The sequence below is a fragment of the Scyliorhinus torazame genome, chromosome 5 (assembly GCF_047496885.1).
Source record: "Scyliorhinus torazame isolate Kashiwa2021f chromosome 5, sScyTor2.1, whole genome shotgun sequence".
NCBI classification, from domain to species: domain Eukaryota; kingdom Metazoa; phylum Chordata; class Chondrichthyes; order Carcharhiniformes; family Scyliorhinidae; genus Scyliorhinus; species Scyliorhinus torazame.
Window position 1 is genome coordinate 141,804,478 of NC_092711.1, and position 19,199 is coordinate 141,823,676.

Below are 19,199 nucleotides of genomic sequence, written 5' to 3' on the forward strand. Positions count from 1 at the left end.
CTGCCGTGCTTTATTGGTAACAAGGCAGGAAACTCTCGGGCATCTTTATGATGCATGTTGATGACTGCCTATGTGGTGGTACTAGTGAGTTCCAAAATAATGTTACTGAAAGGATCAGAACAACATTTAAGGTTAAAGCCAGGCTTCTCGGACCTTTAAATAAATTGGATTGGAAATCGGGCAGTGTGGGTCTGATGTGACTTTACATCAACAATCTCAGGGAGACAGTATGAACCCTGTCACAGTCAATGGGGCCGGGGCCTCACAGAAAGTTGAAGATGTTTCCAAAGCTGGGACTGAGCTGCTGCAAAGTTGAATTGACGAATGGGGCACACAGGCAAGGCCGGATACAAGTTTTGATGTCTTCGAGCTGAGTTCTGTAATGAAACGTCCAGAGGTCGAGGATATTTAACGGGCAAACAAAACATTAAAAAATACAAGATGGAGAAATGTGTGCTGAAATTTCCATCTTTGGGTGAGCTGCAAAATATAAAATGGATTTTTTTAGTGATGCCTCACTCGGATGAGCCTGGCTCAGTGTCTGTACACTGAGTGATGTATAAGAATCTCTTTCAGCAGAAGAACAGACAAACATTTCTCATTTTAAATTCAAAGGTCGATGATATTCTGCTCCCATGAATCGAGTGACACTGTCACATCTTGATGTGATGTTTGGTGTGAAATTTCTGTCTGTAACTCCTCCCCTTCTAATGTCCTGTAAAAGGAGTTTACAAAAGCCATCACTGTTAGTGCAGGATACCCAAACAGAATGTGAAATTCAATCCTATTGTAAGGTCTGGGTTTGGCTCCAATTTGAATTGTAACACTCAGACTATGTTGTGAAAGTTACCTGCAGCTCCTGACTAGTTGCAGACCATTCCAGGTACAAGAATATTGTCACAGAATTTATTAAGTTAATTGTAATAAGTACAAAATCACAATAATTAACAAAGGCAGTGGATCAGTCCGTTCACTCTGGATCACCAACTCTCAGCTTCCAGGTGACTGTGGAGCTGTCTCTTGTTCTGTTGACTGAAGTCTATCCTCTTTCTTCATGTTGTGTTGTGCACCGAGCTCCAGAGAATTGTAGCTCATTAACCCTTTCTAGTACCTACCTCTACGCATGGCTGGTCGTTTCCTGTGTTTCTGATTGGCCCAAGCAGCCCATGATCAGTCCCTGATTGGTTAAATGGGGCACGATCGATGTCTGATTGGTCTCTGAAGGATATCGGTCACCTTGCTGATGTGTGATGTCAGTTTCTCATGTGGTGTCACTTCCTCATGATTAATATTCGTCAGGCTCATCGTCCTAACTGATGCCTAAAGTCACCCATGATTATTGTGGTACATTAATTACAAGCCTTATTTAATACTTCCTGTATACTCTACCTACAATGTAACTACTGTTAGGAGGCCCATTAACTACTCACACAAGAGACCTTGTAACTTATTAGTTCTTATCTTGAGCAAAGCTGATTCCACACCCTGAACTTTCAGGCTAAGTTGATCTCTCAGTACTGAACTAATGTAATCCTCAATGAACAGGAGCAATCCCATCATCTTTTCCGAGCTTCATGCATTCCAATATGTCAAATACCCTTCAACATTTAGATTCCAGCCTTGGTCACCTTTCAAACAAGTCTCTGTAATGTCTATCAGGACACACATTTATCTCTATCCGTGCTGACAATTCTTTTTTTAAAATTTAGAGTACCCAATTCATTTTTTCCAATTAAAGGCCAATTTAGCGTGGCCAATCCACCTAGCCTGCACATCTTTCAATTGTGGGGGTGAAACCCACGCAAACACGGAGAGAATGTGCAAACTCCACATGTCAGTGACCCAGAGCCAGGATTGAACCTGGGACCTCGGCGCCGTGAGGCAGCACTGCTAACCACTGCGCCACCGCGCTGCCCCATCTGCGCTGACAATTCATCCAATCTCTGTCAAATGCTGCGTGCATTTTCAATCCATTTTCAGGGGTTCAGTAATCCAATAGGGATTTCAAGTGAAACCTCTTCATCCAGTGGGTGGTGAGAATCTGGAACTCGCTACCACAGTGAATGGTTGAGGTGAACAGCATGAATACTGCCTGAACAGCTGTATCTTGACGAGAAAAAGCAATAGAAGGATATGTTGATGGGGGAGATGAAGAGGGGTGGGTGGAGGCTCATGCGGAACATAAATACTGACAGAGACCAATTGAGCCGACTGGCCTGGCCCTGTGCTGTAGACTCAATGGAACAGAGACAAATGTATTTATTTTAGATCCACCTGATAAAACATTTTCTTGGGATGTAGGCATCACTGGCTGGGTCAGCATTTGTTACCCATTCATAATTGCCCTTGAACTGAGTGGCTTGCTCGGTCATTACAGTGGGGGACAGTTAAGAGTCAACCACATCTGTGTGGCTCTGGAGTCACGTGTGGGCCAGACAGGGTAAGGATGGCAGATTTCCTTCACTAAAGGACATTAGTAAAACAAATGGGTTTTACAACAATCAACAACGATTTCATGGTCTTCATTAGACTTTTAATTCCAATTTTTGATTGAATTCAAATCTCACCATCTGTCCTGGTGGGATTCGAACCCCAGAATAATACCTGGGTCTCTGGATTACTAGTCCAGCGGCAATACCACTAGGCCACTGGCTCCCCCATACTATCCAGGATAAAATAAATGCAAAGTCATGAGACTGTCCAGAATGTACCTGTTGTATAGAACCTTGGTCAGACCGCAGCTGGAGGACTGTGTGCAGTTTTACTGCCCTTGTCGCCAGAGAGAAAGGGCAACAAAGGTTCACCAGACTTGTTCCGGGGGTGGCAGGACTGCCCTTTGAGGAGAGATTGGGGAAACCTGGCCTGTGTTCTCTAGAGTTTCAAAAAATGAGAAGTGACCTCAATGAAACCTACAAAATCCATAAAGGAATAGACAGGGTGGGTACAGGTGAGATGTTTCCCCTGGTTGGAGAGTCTGGAACCAGGGGACACAATTTCAAAATAAGGGGGAAGCCACTTAGGACTGGTCTCGGAGGAGACATTTCTTTACTCAGAGGGTTGTGAATCTTTGGAATTCTGTACCCCAGAGGGCTGTGCAAGCTCAGTCATTGAATGTGTTTAAAGCAGAGACTGACAGATTTCTAAATACCAATAACACAAAGGGATATGGGGATAGTGTGGGGGGAAAGGCATTGAAGTGGTTGATCAGCCATGATCGTATTGAATGGTGGAGCAGGCTCGATGGGCTGAATGGCCAAGTCCTGCTCCCATGTTCCAATGTTGCAAAGGTAGGTAGGTAAGTAAATTGTGAAGGGGACATAAGGAGATTATGAAGGGATATAGATAGGTTACGTGAGTGGGAGAAGATCTGGGAAATGGAGAACAACGTGGGAAAATGTGAAATTTTCCATGTTGGCAGAAACAATAAAAAAGCTTTTTATCGAAATGGTGAGAGATTGCAGAGCTCTGAGATTCAGAGGGATCTGGATGTCCAAGAGCATGAATCACAAAAGGAGAGTATACAGGTACAGCAAGTAATTAGGAAAGCTAATAGAATGTTATTGTTTATTGTGGGGGAATTGAATACAAAAGTAGGTTATGCTTCTGTTCGCATGAATGAATCCAAAAGAATCCCTCGACATTCAGGTCTGCTTCAAACATCACAGTTTATTGTTGTAACGCCGGCGGGGAGTAAGCCTCTGGGCAAAGGCAGATACCTCTCCACTGAACAAAGGGAATCATCATCATTTATACAATTTCAAATAGTTAGTCAGCCCAACTCAGCCGGACACGATCCAATCACAATGATTGTAGGTTGCACACATTGACTGGTAGATCCAATGAAAGTGGTTACTGGGCAGCAGGGAACTGCGTGATCAGCTCATGGACAGCTAGGAGGTTACTCATGAACTCATGATGCCTTCCAGACCCCCTCATTGACTGTCCTTGGGTCTTGAGTATACATAACTCCCTTATCTTAACCTTGTTACTGGCTGGTACCATTGTCAGAATTCCATAAGAGCATCCCCCTTTGTGAGAAAGAGAGAGAGAGAGCTGACTGGTGGTGATTTAATCTGAGGGTCACCACACCTCAGATGAGGAGCAATGCTGAGGAGGCAGGGCCTTCATGGATGACCTCAGCCGGTACGGAGTAGAACCCACGCTGTTGGTGTCGCTCAGTATCACAAACCAGCCATCCAGCCAACTGAGCTAACTAATCCCCTGAAATATTAGTTATTGCCTGTCTCCCATCACACCATTTAATGTTGTTTCTCAGTCCATGTCAGACAACCTGCCCCATACCTTGATAATTTTCTTCTGCGAGAAACACAGAGATAAATTAAACAAAAGATCCATGTACCCTCCATTGCCCATCACGATGGCAAGGTGGCATGTTTTAAGGGGATCCAAACAGAAATGGGAAGGAAACAGCTTCCAACTTCCAAACCAACTTTCAATCTGTGATCCTTATGAAATTTGAAACCAGGTATCCGCAACAAGGCTCAAAGAGCGTCAGCCCACTGGAATCAAAGTCGTGAGACAAGCCAGTCCAGCAGAGGAAACACACCAACCATTCCCATTGACCAACTGTCAGAATGAACAAAATGCAGTCCTGGATGTAATTGAGAGTAGCAACACTAACAGCAGAATCCAACCCCTGTAATCACTTGTGAACTTGTTTGTGTCTCAGCAGTTGCGATGAATCACGGAATCCCTTCCCACATTCAGAGCAGGTGAACGGCCTCTCCCCTGTGTAAACTCGCTGGTGTCTCTGTAGGCTGGATAACCGAGTAAATCCCTTCCTACAATGAGAGCAGGCGAATGGCTTCTCCCCAGTGTGAACGCGACGGTGTGCCCGCAGGTTGGATAACAAAGTGAATGTTTTCCCACACTGAGAACAGGTGAATGGTCTTTCCCCAGTGTGAACTCGCTGGTGTGTCTGCAGGCTGGACATATGAGTGAATGTCTTCCCACACTGAGAGCAGGTGAATGGCTTCTCCCCAGTGTGAACGCACTGGTGTGTCTGCAGGTGGGATAAGCGAGTGAATCCCTTCCCACACTGGGAGCAGGTGAACGGTCTCTCCCCAGAGTGAACTCGCTGGTGTGGCTGCAGGTTATCGAACCGAGTGAATCCTTTCCCACACTGAGAGCAGGTGAACAACCTCCCCCCCCCCCCCCCCCCCAGTGTGAGTTCACTGGTGTATCTGCAGGCTGATCAACTGAGTGAATCCCTTCTCACGCTGGGAGCATGTAACCGGCCTCTCCCCTGTGTAAACCCGCTGGTGTCTCTGCCGGTTGGATGAGGAAATAAATCCCTTCCCACACAGAGCAGGCGCCAAAATGTGGAGCGTAGGGGCTTTTCAGAGTAACTTCATTGCAGTGTTAATGTAAGCCTACTTGTGACAATAAAGATTATTGAAAAAAAGAGGTCGCAAATTCAAAACAGAGCTGAAGAGAAACTGCTTCTCCCAAAGGGCTGTGAATCTGTGGAATTCACTACCCCAGAGTGCGGTGGACCTGGGACAGTGAGTAAATTTAGGGAGGAGTAAGACAGATTTTTAATCGGGTTGAAGGGTTCTTCTCGATGGGCCAATTGGCCTAATTCTGCTCCTATATCTTATGACCTTATGAAAGGGGAGACACTGATTTGCTCCCAAATGTTGTCCAGAGGAGGATGTTTTAGTCTGAAACTCATTGTCCAACCTCCACATTGTGACATCACAAAGGAGCTCGTCCTCTTAATCAACCAATAGGAATAAGCCCGCTCCGCCGTGACGTCACTGCCCAGCGCGCAGATGCGGGAACCCCGCCCGCACTCATTGTTTTCCTTCCCCCACATATCCTCGAGACAAAGTTTCCAGGCAACAGGCTGACAGTTCCGCCCGTCAGTGTGTCCCTTCCCCACCACTAATACGGGATTGCGCATGTCTAAGGGAAGGGGAAGCTGCGCATGTACAGGGGAGCTCACTTCCGCTGACCTTGTTGCTGAGGTGACCAATAGGAAGACTGGAGGACCGGAAGGACTCTGCTCCTCTGCCAATCAGAGCTTCCCCCATTGTCTCAATGCGGAAGCTGGACATGGAGGTTTCTGCCGAGCAAAACTATTGTTCCTCCAACCCTAAATGAGCTTGAGCTGCACACAGACTGAACCTTCCTCCTGTCTCCAACATCCTGCATGAAGATTTTCAGGTTTCTGTGTCCAGGACAGGAAGCAGTGACTTAGATTTGTCAATCAGCCTGAATCAGCACCTTCAGGAGCATTGGGAGGGTGAACATCAGATACAGCAGAGTGAGAATGGAGGGAGAGTGTGTGGGATTGAGATTTAGACCATTTCAGGAAAAGAGAGAGAGGGGAATGAATGTTCGATAGAAACTAAAATTGTCTGTTCTGAATTTCTATCCTGCACTGACGATGATTACCATTGTAAAATCTAGTTACAGGAAGTTCGAAGAGGAGTTCGAGGCTGATATCTCAAACTAAATATAACGTCAAGAACTGACTGAGTCACTCAATTCTTGGGATCATCGGCCTTTGAGTCTAGCAGGAGAAATGTTTGTCTATTCTGTCTGCTTCAAGAGACTCCCGTAACAGCCTCCCCGAATAGGCGCCGGAATGTGACGACTAGGGGCTTTTCACAGTAACTTCATTGAAGCCTACTTGTGACAATAAGCGAGTTTCATTTTTCATTTTAAACATCAGTGTGTCTGGAAAAGCACTGAGACAGACACACATACCCGTGTGAGGCTGTTACAGAGTACTGACTGTGGAAAGAGCTTTAAGCAGTGACACAGCCTGAAAAAATACTGCATCATTCATAGTAGAGAGGGACTGTATACGTGTTCTGTGTGTAGACAAGGCTTCAACTGATCGTCCAACGTGGTGAGACGCAAGATCACCCGCACCATGGAGAAACCATGGAAATGTGAGGATTGTGGGAAGGGATTCAAAGGCCCGTACAGGCTGGAAAGGCATCAAAGCAGTCACACTGGAGAGAGGCCTTTCACCTGCTCTCAGTGTGAAAAGGGATTCACTGACATTGGCAGCCTGCGGAGGCACGAACGAGTTCACACTGGAGAGAGGCCTTTCACCTGCCCTCAGTGTGAAAAGGGATTCACTGACATTGGCCACCTGCGGAGACACGAACGAGTTCACACTGGAGAGAGACCTTTCACCTGCTCTCAGTGTGAGAAGGGATTCACTGACATTGGCAACTTGCGGAAACACGAACAAGTTCATACTGGGGAGAGACCGTTCATCTGCTCTCAGTGTAAAAAGGGATTCATTGACATTGGCAGCCTGTGGATACATGAACGAGTTCACACTGGAGAGAGGCCTTTCACCTGCTCTCAGTGTGAAAAGGGATTCACTGACATTAGCACCCTGCGGAGACACGAACGAGTTCACACTGGAGAGAGACCATTCACCTGCTCTGACTGTGGGAAGGGATTCACTCGGTTACCCAGCCTGCAGAAACACCAGAGTGTTCACACCGGGGAGAAGCCGTTCATCTGCACTGTGTGTGATAAGGGATTTGCTCAATTATCCAGCCTGCTGAAACACAATGTCACTCACACCAAGAGCAGGCCCTTTAAATGCTCTGACTGCAGGATGGGTTTCAAAAGCTCTCAGCTACTGATGTCCCACCAGCGCGTTCACTCTGAGGAGAGACCGTTCAGCTGCTCTCACTGCACAAAGAGGTTTAGATCCTCATCCAACCTGATGAAACACAAGCGAGGTCACACTGGGGAGAGCCCGTTCACCTCTCCGACTGGGAAAAGATTCACTCGGTCATCACTTGCTGAACCACAATGTCACTCACACCAATGAGAGACCGTTTAAATGCTCCGACTGTGGGAGTGAGTTTAAAAGCTCTCGGGTACTGATGTCCCACCGGCGCATTCACACTGAGGAGAAACTGTTCAGATGCTCTCATTGCACAAAGAGGTTTCAAACATCATCCACATTGCGGAAACACCAGCGAGTTCACACTGGAAAGAAGCCATTCACCTGCTCTCACTGTGGGAAGGGATTCACTCAGTCGTCCAACATGCTGAGACACCAAAGGGTTCACAAGGGTTGGGTTGGATTCTGCTGTTTTTCCTGCTGTTAATCACATCCAGGACTGAACCTGGAGTGGGTGGAGGGATTTGCCTCCTCGTCAACTCCTCCTGGTGCTCGGACGTGGTGACCCTGGTGAACTATTGCTCCCCGGGCCTGGAATACCCGACTGTGAAGTCCCGTCCATACTACCTTCCACGGAATTCACTTCTGCCATCATCACGGCGATCTACATCCCACCCCAGGCGGAAGTGAAGAAGGCGCTTGATGAATTGTAACCGCTATAAATAACAATGAAGCAGAATACCTGGCGGCCTTGTTCATAGTGGCTGGGGACTTTAACCAGGCCAACCTCAAGTGTGTACTGCCAAAATTCCACCAACACATCTCCTGTCCCGACAGGGGGCCCAACATTGACCACTGCCACACAAACATCAAGGGCCCAGATGATCCATCCCCTGACCGCACTTCGGAAAATCGGACCGCAATACGGTGCTCCTTCTCCCCGCATACAAGCAGAATCTTAACGGGAGAATCCGGTTAAGAAAGTCGATGCAACGGAAGAGCTCCTACGCGACTGCTTGGAGTCAGTGGACTGGTCCATATTCAAGAACAAGGGCAGCACGGTAGCACAAGTGGAGTGTACACGTTCTCCCTGTTTCTGCGTGCGTTTCCTTCGGGTGCTCCGGTTGCCTCCCACAATCCAAAGACTTGCAGGTTAGGTGGATTGGCCATGATAAATTGCCCTCCGTGACCAAAAAAGGTTAGGAGGGGTTATTGGGTTACAGGATAGGGTGGAAGTGAGGGCTTAAGTGGGTCTGTGTAGACCCAATGGGCCGAATGGCCTCCTTCTGCACTGTGTGTTCTATTTTAACTCAGCAGCCAGCCTAAACGAGTATGCCAGCACCGTCACAGACTTCATCAGTAAATGTGTAGAAGATTGCGTGTCAAAGAAGGTAGTCTGTACGTTACCCAACCAGAATCTATGGTTTAATTGGGAGATTCAAAGCTAACAGGGACTCCCAAGTGACGATACCAAACTAATTTAGAGTCACAGACTAACGACAGGGACTCTCATTGGTTGTGCCAGGTCGTGCACCCAGATCCTGCGCAGACCAATTGGCAGGTGTGTTTGCGGACATCCTCAACCTCTCCCTCCTCCGTTCCAAGGTTCCCATCTGCTTCAAGAAGACCACCATCATACCAGTGCAAAAGAAGAACCAGGCAACGTGCCTCAATGACTATCATCTGGTGGCCTTGACATCGATCATTATGAATTGCTTCGAGATTTGGACACATCAACTCCATACTCGCAGCATTCCTTGATCCACTGCAATTTGCATACCGCCACAACAGGTCCACATAAGATGTCATCTCCCTGGCCCTATACTCGCCCTGAAGCATCTCGACAACAAGCACTCCTACGTCAGACTCCTATTCATTGACTACAGCTCCGCCTTCAACCCCATAATCCCAGCCAAGCTCATATCAAAACTCCAAAACTTCGGACAGGTGCCAGAGTGTGGCGACTAGTGGATTTTCACAGTAACTTCATTGCAGTGTTAATGTAAGTCTAGTTGTGACAAATATAAAGATTATTATCATTGACTTTTACCAATTTTTACAGGAGCACCATAGAAAACATCTTATCTGGCTGCATCACAGCTTGTGTTATGGGCCAGGGTTCAGAAAACTCCAAAGTATATCATGGAGTTCACCTGACCTACAATTGTTTATTGATTTTGGTTCCGATGAGCACAGGGCCTGCCTTTCAGGTGTTATTCAACAGAGGCCTTAAGCACTTTTAATCAAAACAAGCTTTATTCTACGAATTTAGTTAACATTTTTACAAACACACACAGTAAGCATTTTTATAAATTACAAACATAAATACCCCATACAGCTACAGTAATCTATGTATAACCCTGAATAAATTCCCCCCTTTAACTGTTCCAATTTAAGAACAAGATCCCATAAACCAGTACCTCCTTTTCAAAGGTGTGGCCCAGCACACAGCACTCAAGACCTGGTATGGATGCTCTTGTTTCCATTCCAAAACAGCAGGTTTGAATTCCTTCCAGAAAGCAATTATTTATTTTCAAGTTATCAAGCAGTCTGGAAACTGCTTTTAAAATGAAGATCGAGAGACAGGCCAAAATACTCCTCTTTCTGAGTACAGTAGCCAAAAATGTGAAAACGAAAGCAAAAAACTCAGCCACAAAACAGCCCCAAACCAAAGCGAAAGTAAAACCCAACACACAGAGCCACAGCCCAGCTCCACCCGCACAATGACATCACTGAAGCCATGTGATAAGACAAAAACATTTCTTAAAGGGACACTCGGTATGGCAACTGTTCAGCCCAAGACTGTAAAAAATTACAGAGAGTCGTGAACACAGCCCAGTCCCTCACACAAACCCGCCTCCCATCCATTGACTCTGTCCACACCTCCCGCTGCTTTGGGAAAGCCGGCAGCAAAATCAAAGACCCTCCCACCGAAGTTATTCTCTTTTCCAATCTCTTCCATTGGGCAGGAGATACAAAAGTCTGAGAACACGCAATAACAGATTCAAAACAGCTTCTTCTCCGCTGTTACCAGACTCCTGAATGACCCTCTTATGGACTGAACTGATCTCTCCACACATCTTCTCTACTGAGTAGCACTACACTCCGTATGCTTCACCCGATGTCTACATATTTATATTGTGTATTGATCATATGTCCTATGTTTTTTCATGTATAAAATGATCTGTCTGTATTGTACGCAGAACAATACGTTTCACTGGACCTCGGTGCACGTGAATAAATTTAATCAAATCAAACTTTGTTCATTCTGACACTTGGTGAAGTGGGAGGGTCGGAGGGTTTCTTTCTGCTGGCTTGGCCGGTCTCACAACTTTGCTTCCAGTGGGCTGATGCTCTTTGAGCCTGGGGGAGAGCACATTTCCACTGAAATGATCCACAAAAGCTGAAGTACATTTATTTTATCCTGGATAGTAAACAGTGTTATTCCCCCACTACAGGTGGATCTAAAAGAAACCAGATGGGTTTTTACAACTATCGACAATGCTTTCATGATCATCAATGACTTTTAATTCCAGATTTTTAATTAATTTAAATTTCACCATCTGCCGAACCTGGATCCCTATTGCATTATCCTGGGTCTCTGGATTACTGGTCTGGCTATTGTTTTCCGAGATGTGTTTTGTGAGAGATGAAGTCACTATGGCCAATAAGTGTGAGCTGTTTTCGAGTTGTTTCCTTGACGTCCTGTACTTTCCCACTAACCTGCAGACAAAACAGCTGCAACTGTACTGTGTATAAACGTGTGTTATTGTAACTACTCCCAGAGATGCTTCGGTTCGCTGAAGCATTCCCTGCATGTTTGTAATAAAGATTCCCAAACTTTAACCAACTCTAGACTCCGAGTGACATTTGTCCCACAACAGTCTGGTGTCAGGAACAGGATCCACTGACGGCTCTGATTAAAGGAAAGTCCCCGTGGACAGCAGATACCGGGGTGAGTATTGTTTGTTTTATACCACCCGTGTTTAGTTCAGTCAGACTGACCACTGGGGACACCTCAGAACCTCAGGGAGCTGTTTCTGGTCTGTTTCTTTGACATCCATTCAATGTAATTTCAATAACTGGAACATTTCAGGCAGGGAATTGTCGGTTTTACACCAAGGATGTGTTTGGGGGCGATACTGAAGTCCCCGTGACCGAGAGGGTTTTGTAGCTGCCGAAAAATGAGGGGATAAAGCCGTACGGGAGGCTAAACAGCAAGATTTGGCAGTTGGACAGAGTTTGGCGTGTGTTCAGAGGTCCCAGATCGGGGTCAGCCAGCATCATCACATCAATGGATCTGCACAGAAAAGGTCCAACCGGATGGCGTTTATAAGGCCCAAGGTGCGGTTAATGGCTCAGGGATTTGAAGAAGCTTTGGGAGATAAAGAGGTCAGAGTGGACTCACCCACAGTGGAAAGGTCATTCTGAAATTTCTTTGGCCCTTTTCGTGACATTTTCCCGGAACTTTCAGTCAAGAAACATAAAAGCTGCATTTGCGCTGGGGGATCACCTCCAGAGGGCAGTGTTTCTACAACCTTCTACGGTGACAGATGTAGATGGAAGACTTTGGAAGTTCAATAAGTTTGTCTTATGTTTTGAACGATGTTTTGTTCAATGTTTCAGAGTGTATGGCACTTCTCAGTTAGATCAGTTTTGTTCAAGTCGGGTTGTCTCCACCAGAAGGCAGAAGCTGCCGTGCTTTATTGGTACCATGGCAGGAAACTCTCGGGCATCTTTATGATGCATGTTGTTGACTGCCTATGTGGTGGTACTAGTGAGTTCCAAAATAATGTTACTGACAGGATCAGAACAACATTTAAGGCTGGAGTCAGACTTCTGGGACCTTTAAATAAATTGGATTGGAAATCGGGCAGTGTGGATCTGACGTGACTTTACACCAACAATCTCACGGAGACAGTGGGATCCCCCTGTCACAGTCAATGGGGCCGGGGCCGGGGCCTCACAGAAAGATGAAGATGTTTCCAAAGCTGGGACTGAGCTGCTGCAAAGTTGAATTGACGAATGGGGCACACAGACAAGGCCGGATACAGGTCTTGATGTCTTCGAGCTGAGTTCTGTAATGAACCATCCAGAGGTCGAGGATATTTAACGGGCAAACAAAACATTAAAAAATACAAGATGGAGAAATGTGTGCTGAAATTTCCATCTTTGGGTGAACTGCAAGATATAAAATGGATTTTTTTAGTGATGCCTCACTCGGATGAGCCTGGCTCAGTGCCTGTACACTGAGTGATGTGTAAGAATCTCTTTCAGCAGAAGAACAGACGAACATTTCTCATTCTAGATTCAAAGGTCGATGATATTCAGCTCCCATGAATCGAGTGACTCTGTCACATCTTGATGTGGTGTTTGGAGTGAAATTTCATTCTGTAACTCCTCCCCTTCTAATAACCTGTAAAAGGAGTTTACAAAAGCCATCACTGTTGGTGCAGGTTACCCAAACAGAATGTGAAATTTGACCCTATTGTAAGATCCGGGTTTGGCTTCAATCTCAATTGTAATATTCAAATCAATTACACGTCAGACTGTGTTGTGAACGTTACCTGCAGCTCCTGACTAGTTACAGACCATTCCAGGTACAAGAATGTTGTCGCAGAATTTATTAAGTTAATTGTAATAAGTACAAAATCACAATAATTAACAAAGGCAGTGGATCAGTCCGTTCACTCTGGATCACCAGCTCTCAGCTTCCAGGTGACTATGGAGCAGTTTCTTGTTCTGTTGACTGAAGTCTATCCTCATTCTTCATGTTGTGTTGTGCACCGAGCTCCAGAGAATTGTAGCTCATTAACCCTTTCTAGTACCTACCTCTACGCATGGTCGGTAGTATCCTGTGTTCAGTTTTGGTCTCCTTACTTGAGAAAGGACGTACTGGCACTGGAGGGTGTGCAGAGGAGATTCACTCGATTAATCCCAGAGCTGAAGGGGTTGGATTACGAGGAGAGGTTGAGTAGATTGGGACTGTACTCGTTGGAATTTAGAAGGATGAGGGGGGAATCTTATAGAAACATATAAAATTATGAAGGGAATAGATAGGATAGATGCAGGCAGGTTGTTTCCACTGGCGGGTGAAAGCAGAACTAGGGGGCATAGCCTCAAAATAAGGGGAAGTAGATTTAGGACTGGGTTTAGGAGGAACTTCTTCACCCAAAAGGTTGTAAATCTATGGAATTCCTTGCCCAGTGAAGCAGTAGAGGTTCCTTCAGTAAATGTTTTTAAGATAAAGATAGATAGTTTTTTGCAGAATAAAGGGATTAAGGGTTATGGTGTTCGGGCCGGAAAGTGGAGCTGAGTCCACAAAAGATCAGCCAAGAACCGCGGGAGAATCATCATCTTAACAGTCTGCACCCTCCCCGCCAATGACAGTGGGAGCGCATCCCACCTCCGGACCTCCTCCCTCACTCGTTCCATCAGTTGGGACAGGTTGAGCTTGTGCAACTTGCCCCAGTCCCGTGCCATCTGAATCCCCAAATATTGGAAACTCTCCCCCACCAGCCTGAACGGCAACCCCTTCAGCCTACTCTCCTGCCCCCTCGCCTGAATTACAAACAACTCGCTCTTAGCCATGTTCAATTTGTATTCGAAGAACCGGCTAAATTCTCTCAGAGTTGCCATAATACCGTCTATCCCCACCATTGGGTAGGATACATATAACAGCAGATCATCTGCATATAACAAGACTCTATGTTCCCCAGCCCCCCCCCCCCCCCCCCCCCCCCCCCCCCCGGACTAGCCCTTTCCAGCCCCTAGAAGATCTCAGTGCAATTCTACGGTGCAATCTCAGTGCAATCTCTATGGCCAGCACAAACAGTAGTGGGGAGAGAGGGTAGCCCTGTCTTGTCCCACGGTGCAGTCTAAAGTAGTCCGATGTTGTCCTGTTCGCCTCCGGGGCCTGATACAATAGCCTAACCCAGTCGATGAACCCCGCCCTGAACCCGAACCATCCTAGTACCTCCCACAGAAAATCCCACTCGACCCGGTCAAAAGCCTTTTCAGCATCCATGGCTACCACTATCTCTACCTCCCTACTCTCCGGGGGCATCATAATCACGTTGAGCAGCCTTCTTATGTTGGCCACCAGCTGCCTCCCCTTTACAAACCCGGTTTGGTCCTCCACAGTTACATCCGGTACACAGTCCTCAACTCTGGTCACCAAAATGTTGGCCAGTAGCTTGGCGTCTACGTTAATCAAAGAGATCGGCCTGTATGACCCACAGGCCTCCGTGTCCTTATCCCGTTTCAGAATGAGCGAGATGGTGGCCTGCGACATCGTCAGGGGTAAACTCCCTCTGTCTGTTGCCTTGTTAAAGACCCTGACCAGCACCGGCCCCACTATCCCAGCAAATTTTTTGTAAAACTCCACCGGATACCCGCCCGGCCCCCGGGCTTTACCCAATTGCATGACCTTCTGGCCCCCAATACCTCTTCGATCCTGACCAGGGCCCCCAGTCCGTCCACCAATGTCTCCCCACTCTTGGGAAGGTCAGTCAGTCCAGGAATCGCCTCATTCCCCCGGGTGGTTCCGAAGTGTACAGGTTCCTACAAAAGTTCCTAAAGACCTTGTTCAGCCCTGCTGGAACACCCACTAGATTACCGTCCCCATCCACTACCCTCCCTATTTCCCTAGCCGCTTCCCTCTTCCTCAGTTGCTGTGCAAGCATTCTACTGGCCTTCTCCCCATGCTCATAAATCACCGTTACCTTTCTAAGCTGCTCTACAGCCTTGCCTGTAGTCAGCACCCCAAATTCGGCCTGCAGCCTCTGTCGTTTCCTGAGTAACTCTGGCCTCGGGGATTCCGCGTAACTCCTGTCCGTCCGTAGAATTTCCTTAATGAGTCGGTCCGTCTCTGCCCTATCTGTCCTGTCCCTGTACACCCGGGTTGAAATCAGTTCCCCTCTCACCACTACCTTCAGTGCCTCCCGCTGCTGAGACTTCTCCAGTATTGTTCACCTGCAGGTAATTCTGCATGCATTTCACCAGCTTCTCATACACCGCCTCGTCCGCAAATAGTCCAACTTCCAGCCTCCATGGTGGGTGCTGAAAGCTGTCCTTACAAAACTGCTGGTCTACCCAGTGCGGAGCATGGTCCGATCTGGCAATTGCCGAATATTCTGCCCCCACCATTCCGGCCAGCAGGTCCAGACTCACCAGTCTGTCAAGTAGTTGACAAGTAGTCAATTCGTGAGTACACCTTGTGGACGTGGGAGGAGTACGAGAACTCCCTCGCTGCTGGCCGGCTAAATCTCCACGTATCTGCTCCCCCCATTTCCTTTGAGCTTCTTTAAGTGTATTCAGATCCTGTGACCTCAATGGACTGAATAATTTCAGTTAGATGTTTTCTTGTCATCACGTTGGAGATTTGCACCGAGATCGGGGAGATATTTCTGTCTGTGAGAGCAATAACATCTGGCCCAATACCACGCAGATTTGCGCTTGCGTCAACGTCTCTCTCACTTGCATTGCAGCCAATCACTGACCGTTTCTTCCTGCCTCTGTATTTGTTCTCGACCTGATGCACTTGTGACTTTTTCAGCTCTGATGTGAAACGACAAATATCACTGAACTGATTCTGGCAGAGCTCTTTTCTGTGAAACTGCGATTCAGCTTCGTTGAACGGTTTGCTGGGCAACAATAATTCATCATTCCCTGACCGGGAATCGAACCTGGGCCACGGCAGTGAAAGCGCCGCATTCTAACCACTAGACCACCAGGGAAACTAACGATAAAAGTTGTAACCCGGGTTGACAGTATATCACTCACCTTTTATTTTGATTTCTGAGTTTTCATTAGAAGTATACAAAATTACATGTTTAAAATGAACACAAGTGACATCTTCAGCCAATCACAACACCGATTGTTGTTCGCTGTAACATGAAATCGACAGTGAGGTGAAATAGTCCCAAAAGCTGCTCATGTGTAACTTCCAATTTCCTAAACCCACCAACCTTATCACTGTGGCTCCTGTGAAACTGACAACACGTCATCCGGCGGACATTCATTCGTCATTTCAAATAACTCATTTTACTTTTTGAAAACATAGTTAATCCTTTTCGCAATTAAGTTTTGATCAAAATTAGAATAGTTTCCAATTTTTGATGTTCTTATTCTGAACTGAAACTATCACACGTTTGCGGAACAAACACAAACTCTCCTGTTTCACACTGGGCAGGAATATTAAAAAGTACTCATCTGTAACTATGAGGAAAGTTTCCTGGTTCCGATATGTTGTTAAACATTAACACAACACGTCATCTGACAGCCATGTGACATTTACACTTTCACAAGTTTTGAATGAGATTATTTCTTCCCCGGCTCCACAGTGGGTGAGAGAGGGACAAGCAGCAGGATTTTACCCGAACGCGGGGACTGCAGCTTCAATCAGCGGGTTACTGCCCATCCCGGGGACACTCCAACCAGGAGCAAAGCTCCCAATACACCGAGCACAGGCTCAGAAGCATGCAGGTAGATTATACCCCGCTCACTGAACCTCCGAGCAGCATTTACACAATTCCTCAGTCAGTGGAACATCCTTTGAGCTTCTTTAGGTGTATTCAGATCCTGTGACCTCAATGGACTGGATAATTTCAGTTAGAAGTTTTCTTGTCATCACGTTGGAGATTTGCACCGAGATCGGGGAGATATTTCTGTCTGTGAGAGCAATATTATCTGGCCCAATACCACGCAGATTTGCGCTTGCGTCAACGTCTCTCTCACTTGCATTGCAGCCAATCACTGACCGTTTCTTCCTGTCTCTGTATTTGTTCTCGACCTGATGCACTTGTGACTTTTTCAGCTCTGATGTGAAACGACAAATGTCACTGAACTGATCCTGGCACAGCTCTTTCCTGTGAAACTGCGATTCAGCTTCGTTGAACGGTTTGGTGGACAACAATAAAGCATCATTCCCTGACCGGGAATTGAACCCGGGCCGCGGCGGTGAGAGCGCCAAATCCTAACCACTAGACCACCAGAGAAACTGACAAACAGGGTTTTAACCCGTCTGACAGTATATCATTCGCCTTTCATTCTTATTTCCCAGTTTTAATTAGAAAATTTACAAAATTACATGTTTAGAATGAACAGAAGTGACATCTTAAGCTAATCACAACACCGATTGTTGTTCGCTGGAACATGAAATCGACAGTGAGGTGAAATAGCCCAACAAGCTGCTCATGTGTAACTTCCAATTTCCTAAACCCACCAACTTGATCACTGTGGCTCCTGTGAAACTTACAACACAACATCCGGCAGACATTCATCAGTAAATAGAAATAACTCATTTCAATTGTTAAAAACATTTTTTGTCGCAATTAAGTTTTGATCAAAATTTGAAGTTTCCAGCTTATGTTGATCTTTTTCTGAAGTGAAACTATCACGTTTGCTGAACATAAACTAACTCCCCTGTTTCAGACAGGGCAGGAACAATACAACTTACTCATCTGTAATTATGAGGCAAAGCTTCCTCGTTCCGATCTATTGTTAAACATTAACACAACACGTCATCTCACAGTCATGTGACATTTACACTTTCACAAGTTTGGAATGTGTTTCTCTCTTCCCCGGCTCCACAGTGGGTGAGAGAGGGACAAGCAGCAGGATTTTACCCTAATTCTCCATTCACCCGCTGCCAGCAGAACGCAGGGACTGCAGCTTCAATCAGCGGCTAACTGCCCATCCCGGGGACACTGTAACCAGGAGCAAAGCTCCCAATACACCGAGCACAGGCTCAGAAACATGCAGGTAGATTATACCCCGCTCACTTAACCTCCGAGCAGCATTTACACAATCCCTCAGTGTGTATCATTTCCTTTGAGCTTCTTCTGTTGTATTCAGCTCCTGTGACCTCAATGGACTGAATAATTTGAGTTCGAAGTTTTCTTGTCATCACGCCCGAGAATCGGACCCTGATTGGGGTTGGGGAAAGGGGGGGGGGGAGGGGGCGATTACTGTGTCTGTGTGAGCATCAAAATCTGGCCCAATACCACTCAAATTTTCGCTTGCTTCATAATCTCTCTCACTTTGTAGCCAATCACTGTCCGTTTCTTCCTGCCCCTGTCTTTGTTCTCCACCTGCTGCACTTGTGACTTTTTCAGCTCTGATGTCAAACAACAAATGTCACTGAACTGATTCTGGCACAGCTCTTTTCTGTGAAACTACGATTCAGCTTCATTGAACATTTTGCTGGGCAACAATAATTCACCATTCCCTGACCGGGAATCAAACCCGGGCCGCGGCGGTGAAAACGCCGAATCCTAACCACTAGACCACCAGGGAAACTAACGATAAAAGTTGTAACCCGGGTTGACAGTATATCACTCACCTTTTATTTTGATTTCCGAGTTTTCATTAGAAGTATACAAAATTACATGTTTAAAATGAACACAAGTGACATCTTCAGCCAATCACAACACCGATTGTTGTTCGCTGTAACATGAAATCGACAGTGAGGTGAAATAGCACAACAAGTTGCTCATGTGTAACTTCCAATTTCCAAATCCCACCAACTTGATCACTGTGGCTCCTGTGAAACTTACAACACAACATCCGGCAG

At 46.4% G+C, this 19,199-nt stretch overlaps 1 protein-coding gene and 3 non-coding genes across 4 annotated transcripts; 1 reads left to right on the plus strand and 3 right to left on the minus strand.

The window, feature by feature from the left end:
• Nucleotides 1–6,071: 6,071 nt before the first annotated feature.
• LOC140419877 (uncharacterized) lies at nucleotides 6,072–11,474 on the plus strand. Its single transcript, XM_072503919.1, has 2 exons — nucleotides 6,072–9,626; nucleotides 11,083–11,474. The coding sequence occupies exon 1, from the start codon at nucleotides 6,905–6,907 to the stop codon at nucleotides 7,826–7,828; it is 924 nt and encodes a 307-aa protein (XP_072360020.1). The 5' UTR covers nucleotides 6,072–6,904; the 3' UTR covers nucleotides 7,829–9,626; nucleotides 11,083–11,474.
• Nucleotides 11,475–16,290: 4,816 nt separating this feature from the next.
• On the minus strand, nucleotides 16,291–16,362 carry trnae-uuc (transfer RNA glutamic acid (anticodon UUC)). The gene has a single exon. It is a non-coding gene; the product is annotated as a tRNA-Glu (tRNA).
• Nucleotides 16,363–17,550: 1,188 nt separating this feature from the next.
• On the minus strand, nucleotides 17,551–17,622 carry trnae-cuc (transfer RNA glutamic acid (anticodon CUC)). Its single transcript has one exon. It is a non-coding gene; the product is annotated as a tRNA-Glu (tRNA).
• Nucleotides 17,623–18,850: 1,228 nt separating this feature from the next.
• On the minus strand, nucleotides 18,851–18,922 carry trnae-uuc (transfer RNA glutamic acid (anticodon UUC)). Its single transcript has one exon. It is a non-coding gene; the product is annotated as a tRNA-Glu (tRNA).
• Nucleotides 18,923–19,199: the final 277 nt, after the last annotated feature.

What these genes read in the sequence shown, in the direction of transcription:
- LOC140419877 (XM_072503919.1), top strand. Translation starts at nt 6,905, where the DNA reads ATGGAGAAACCATGGAAATGTGAGGATTGTGGGAAGGGATTCAAAGGC.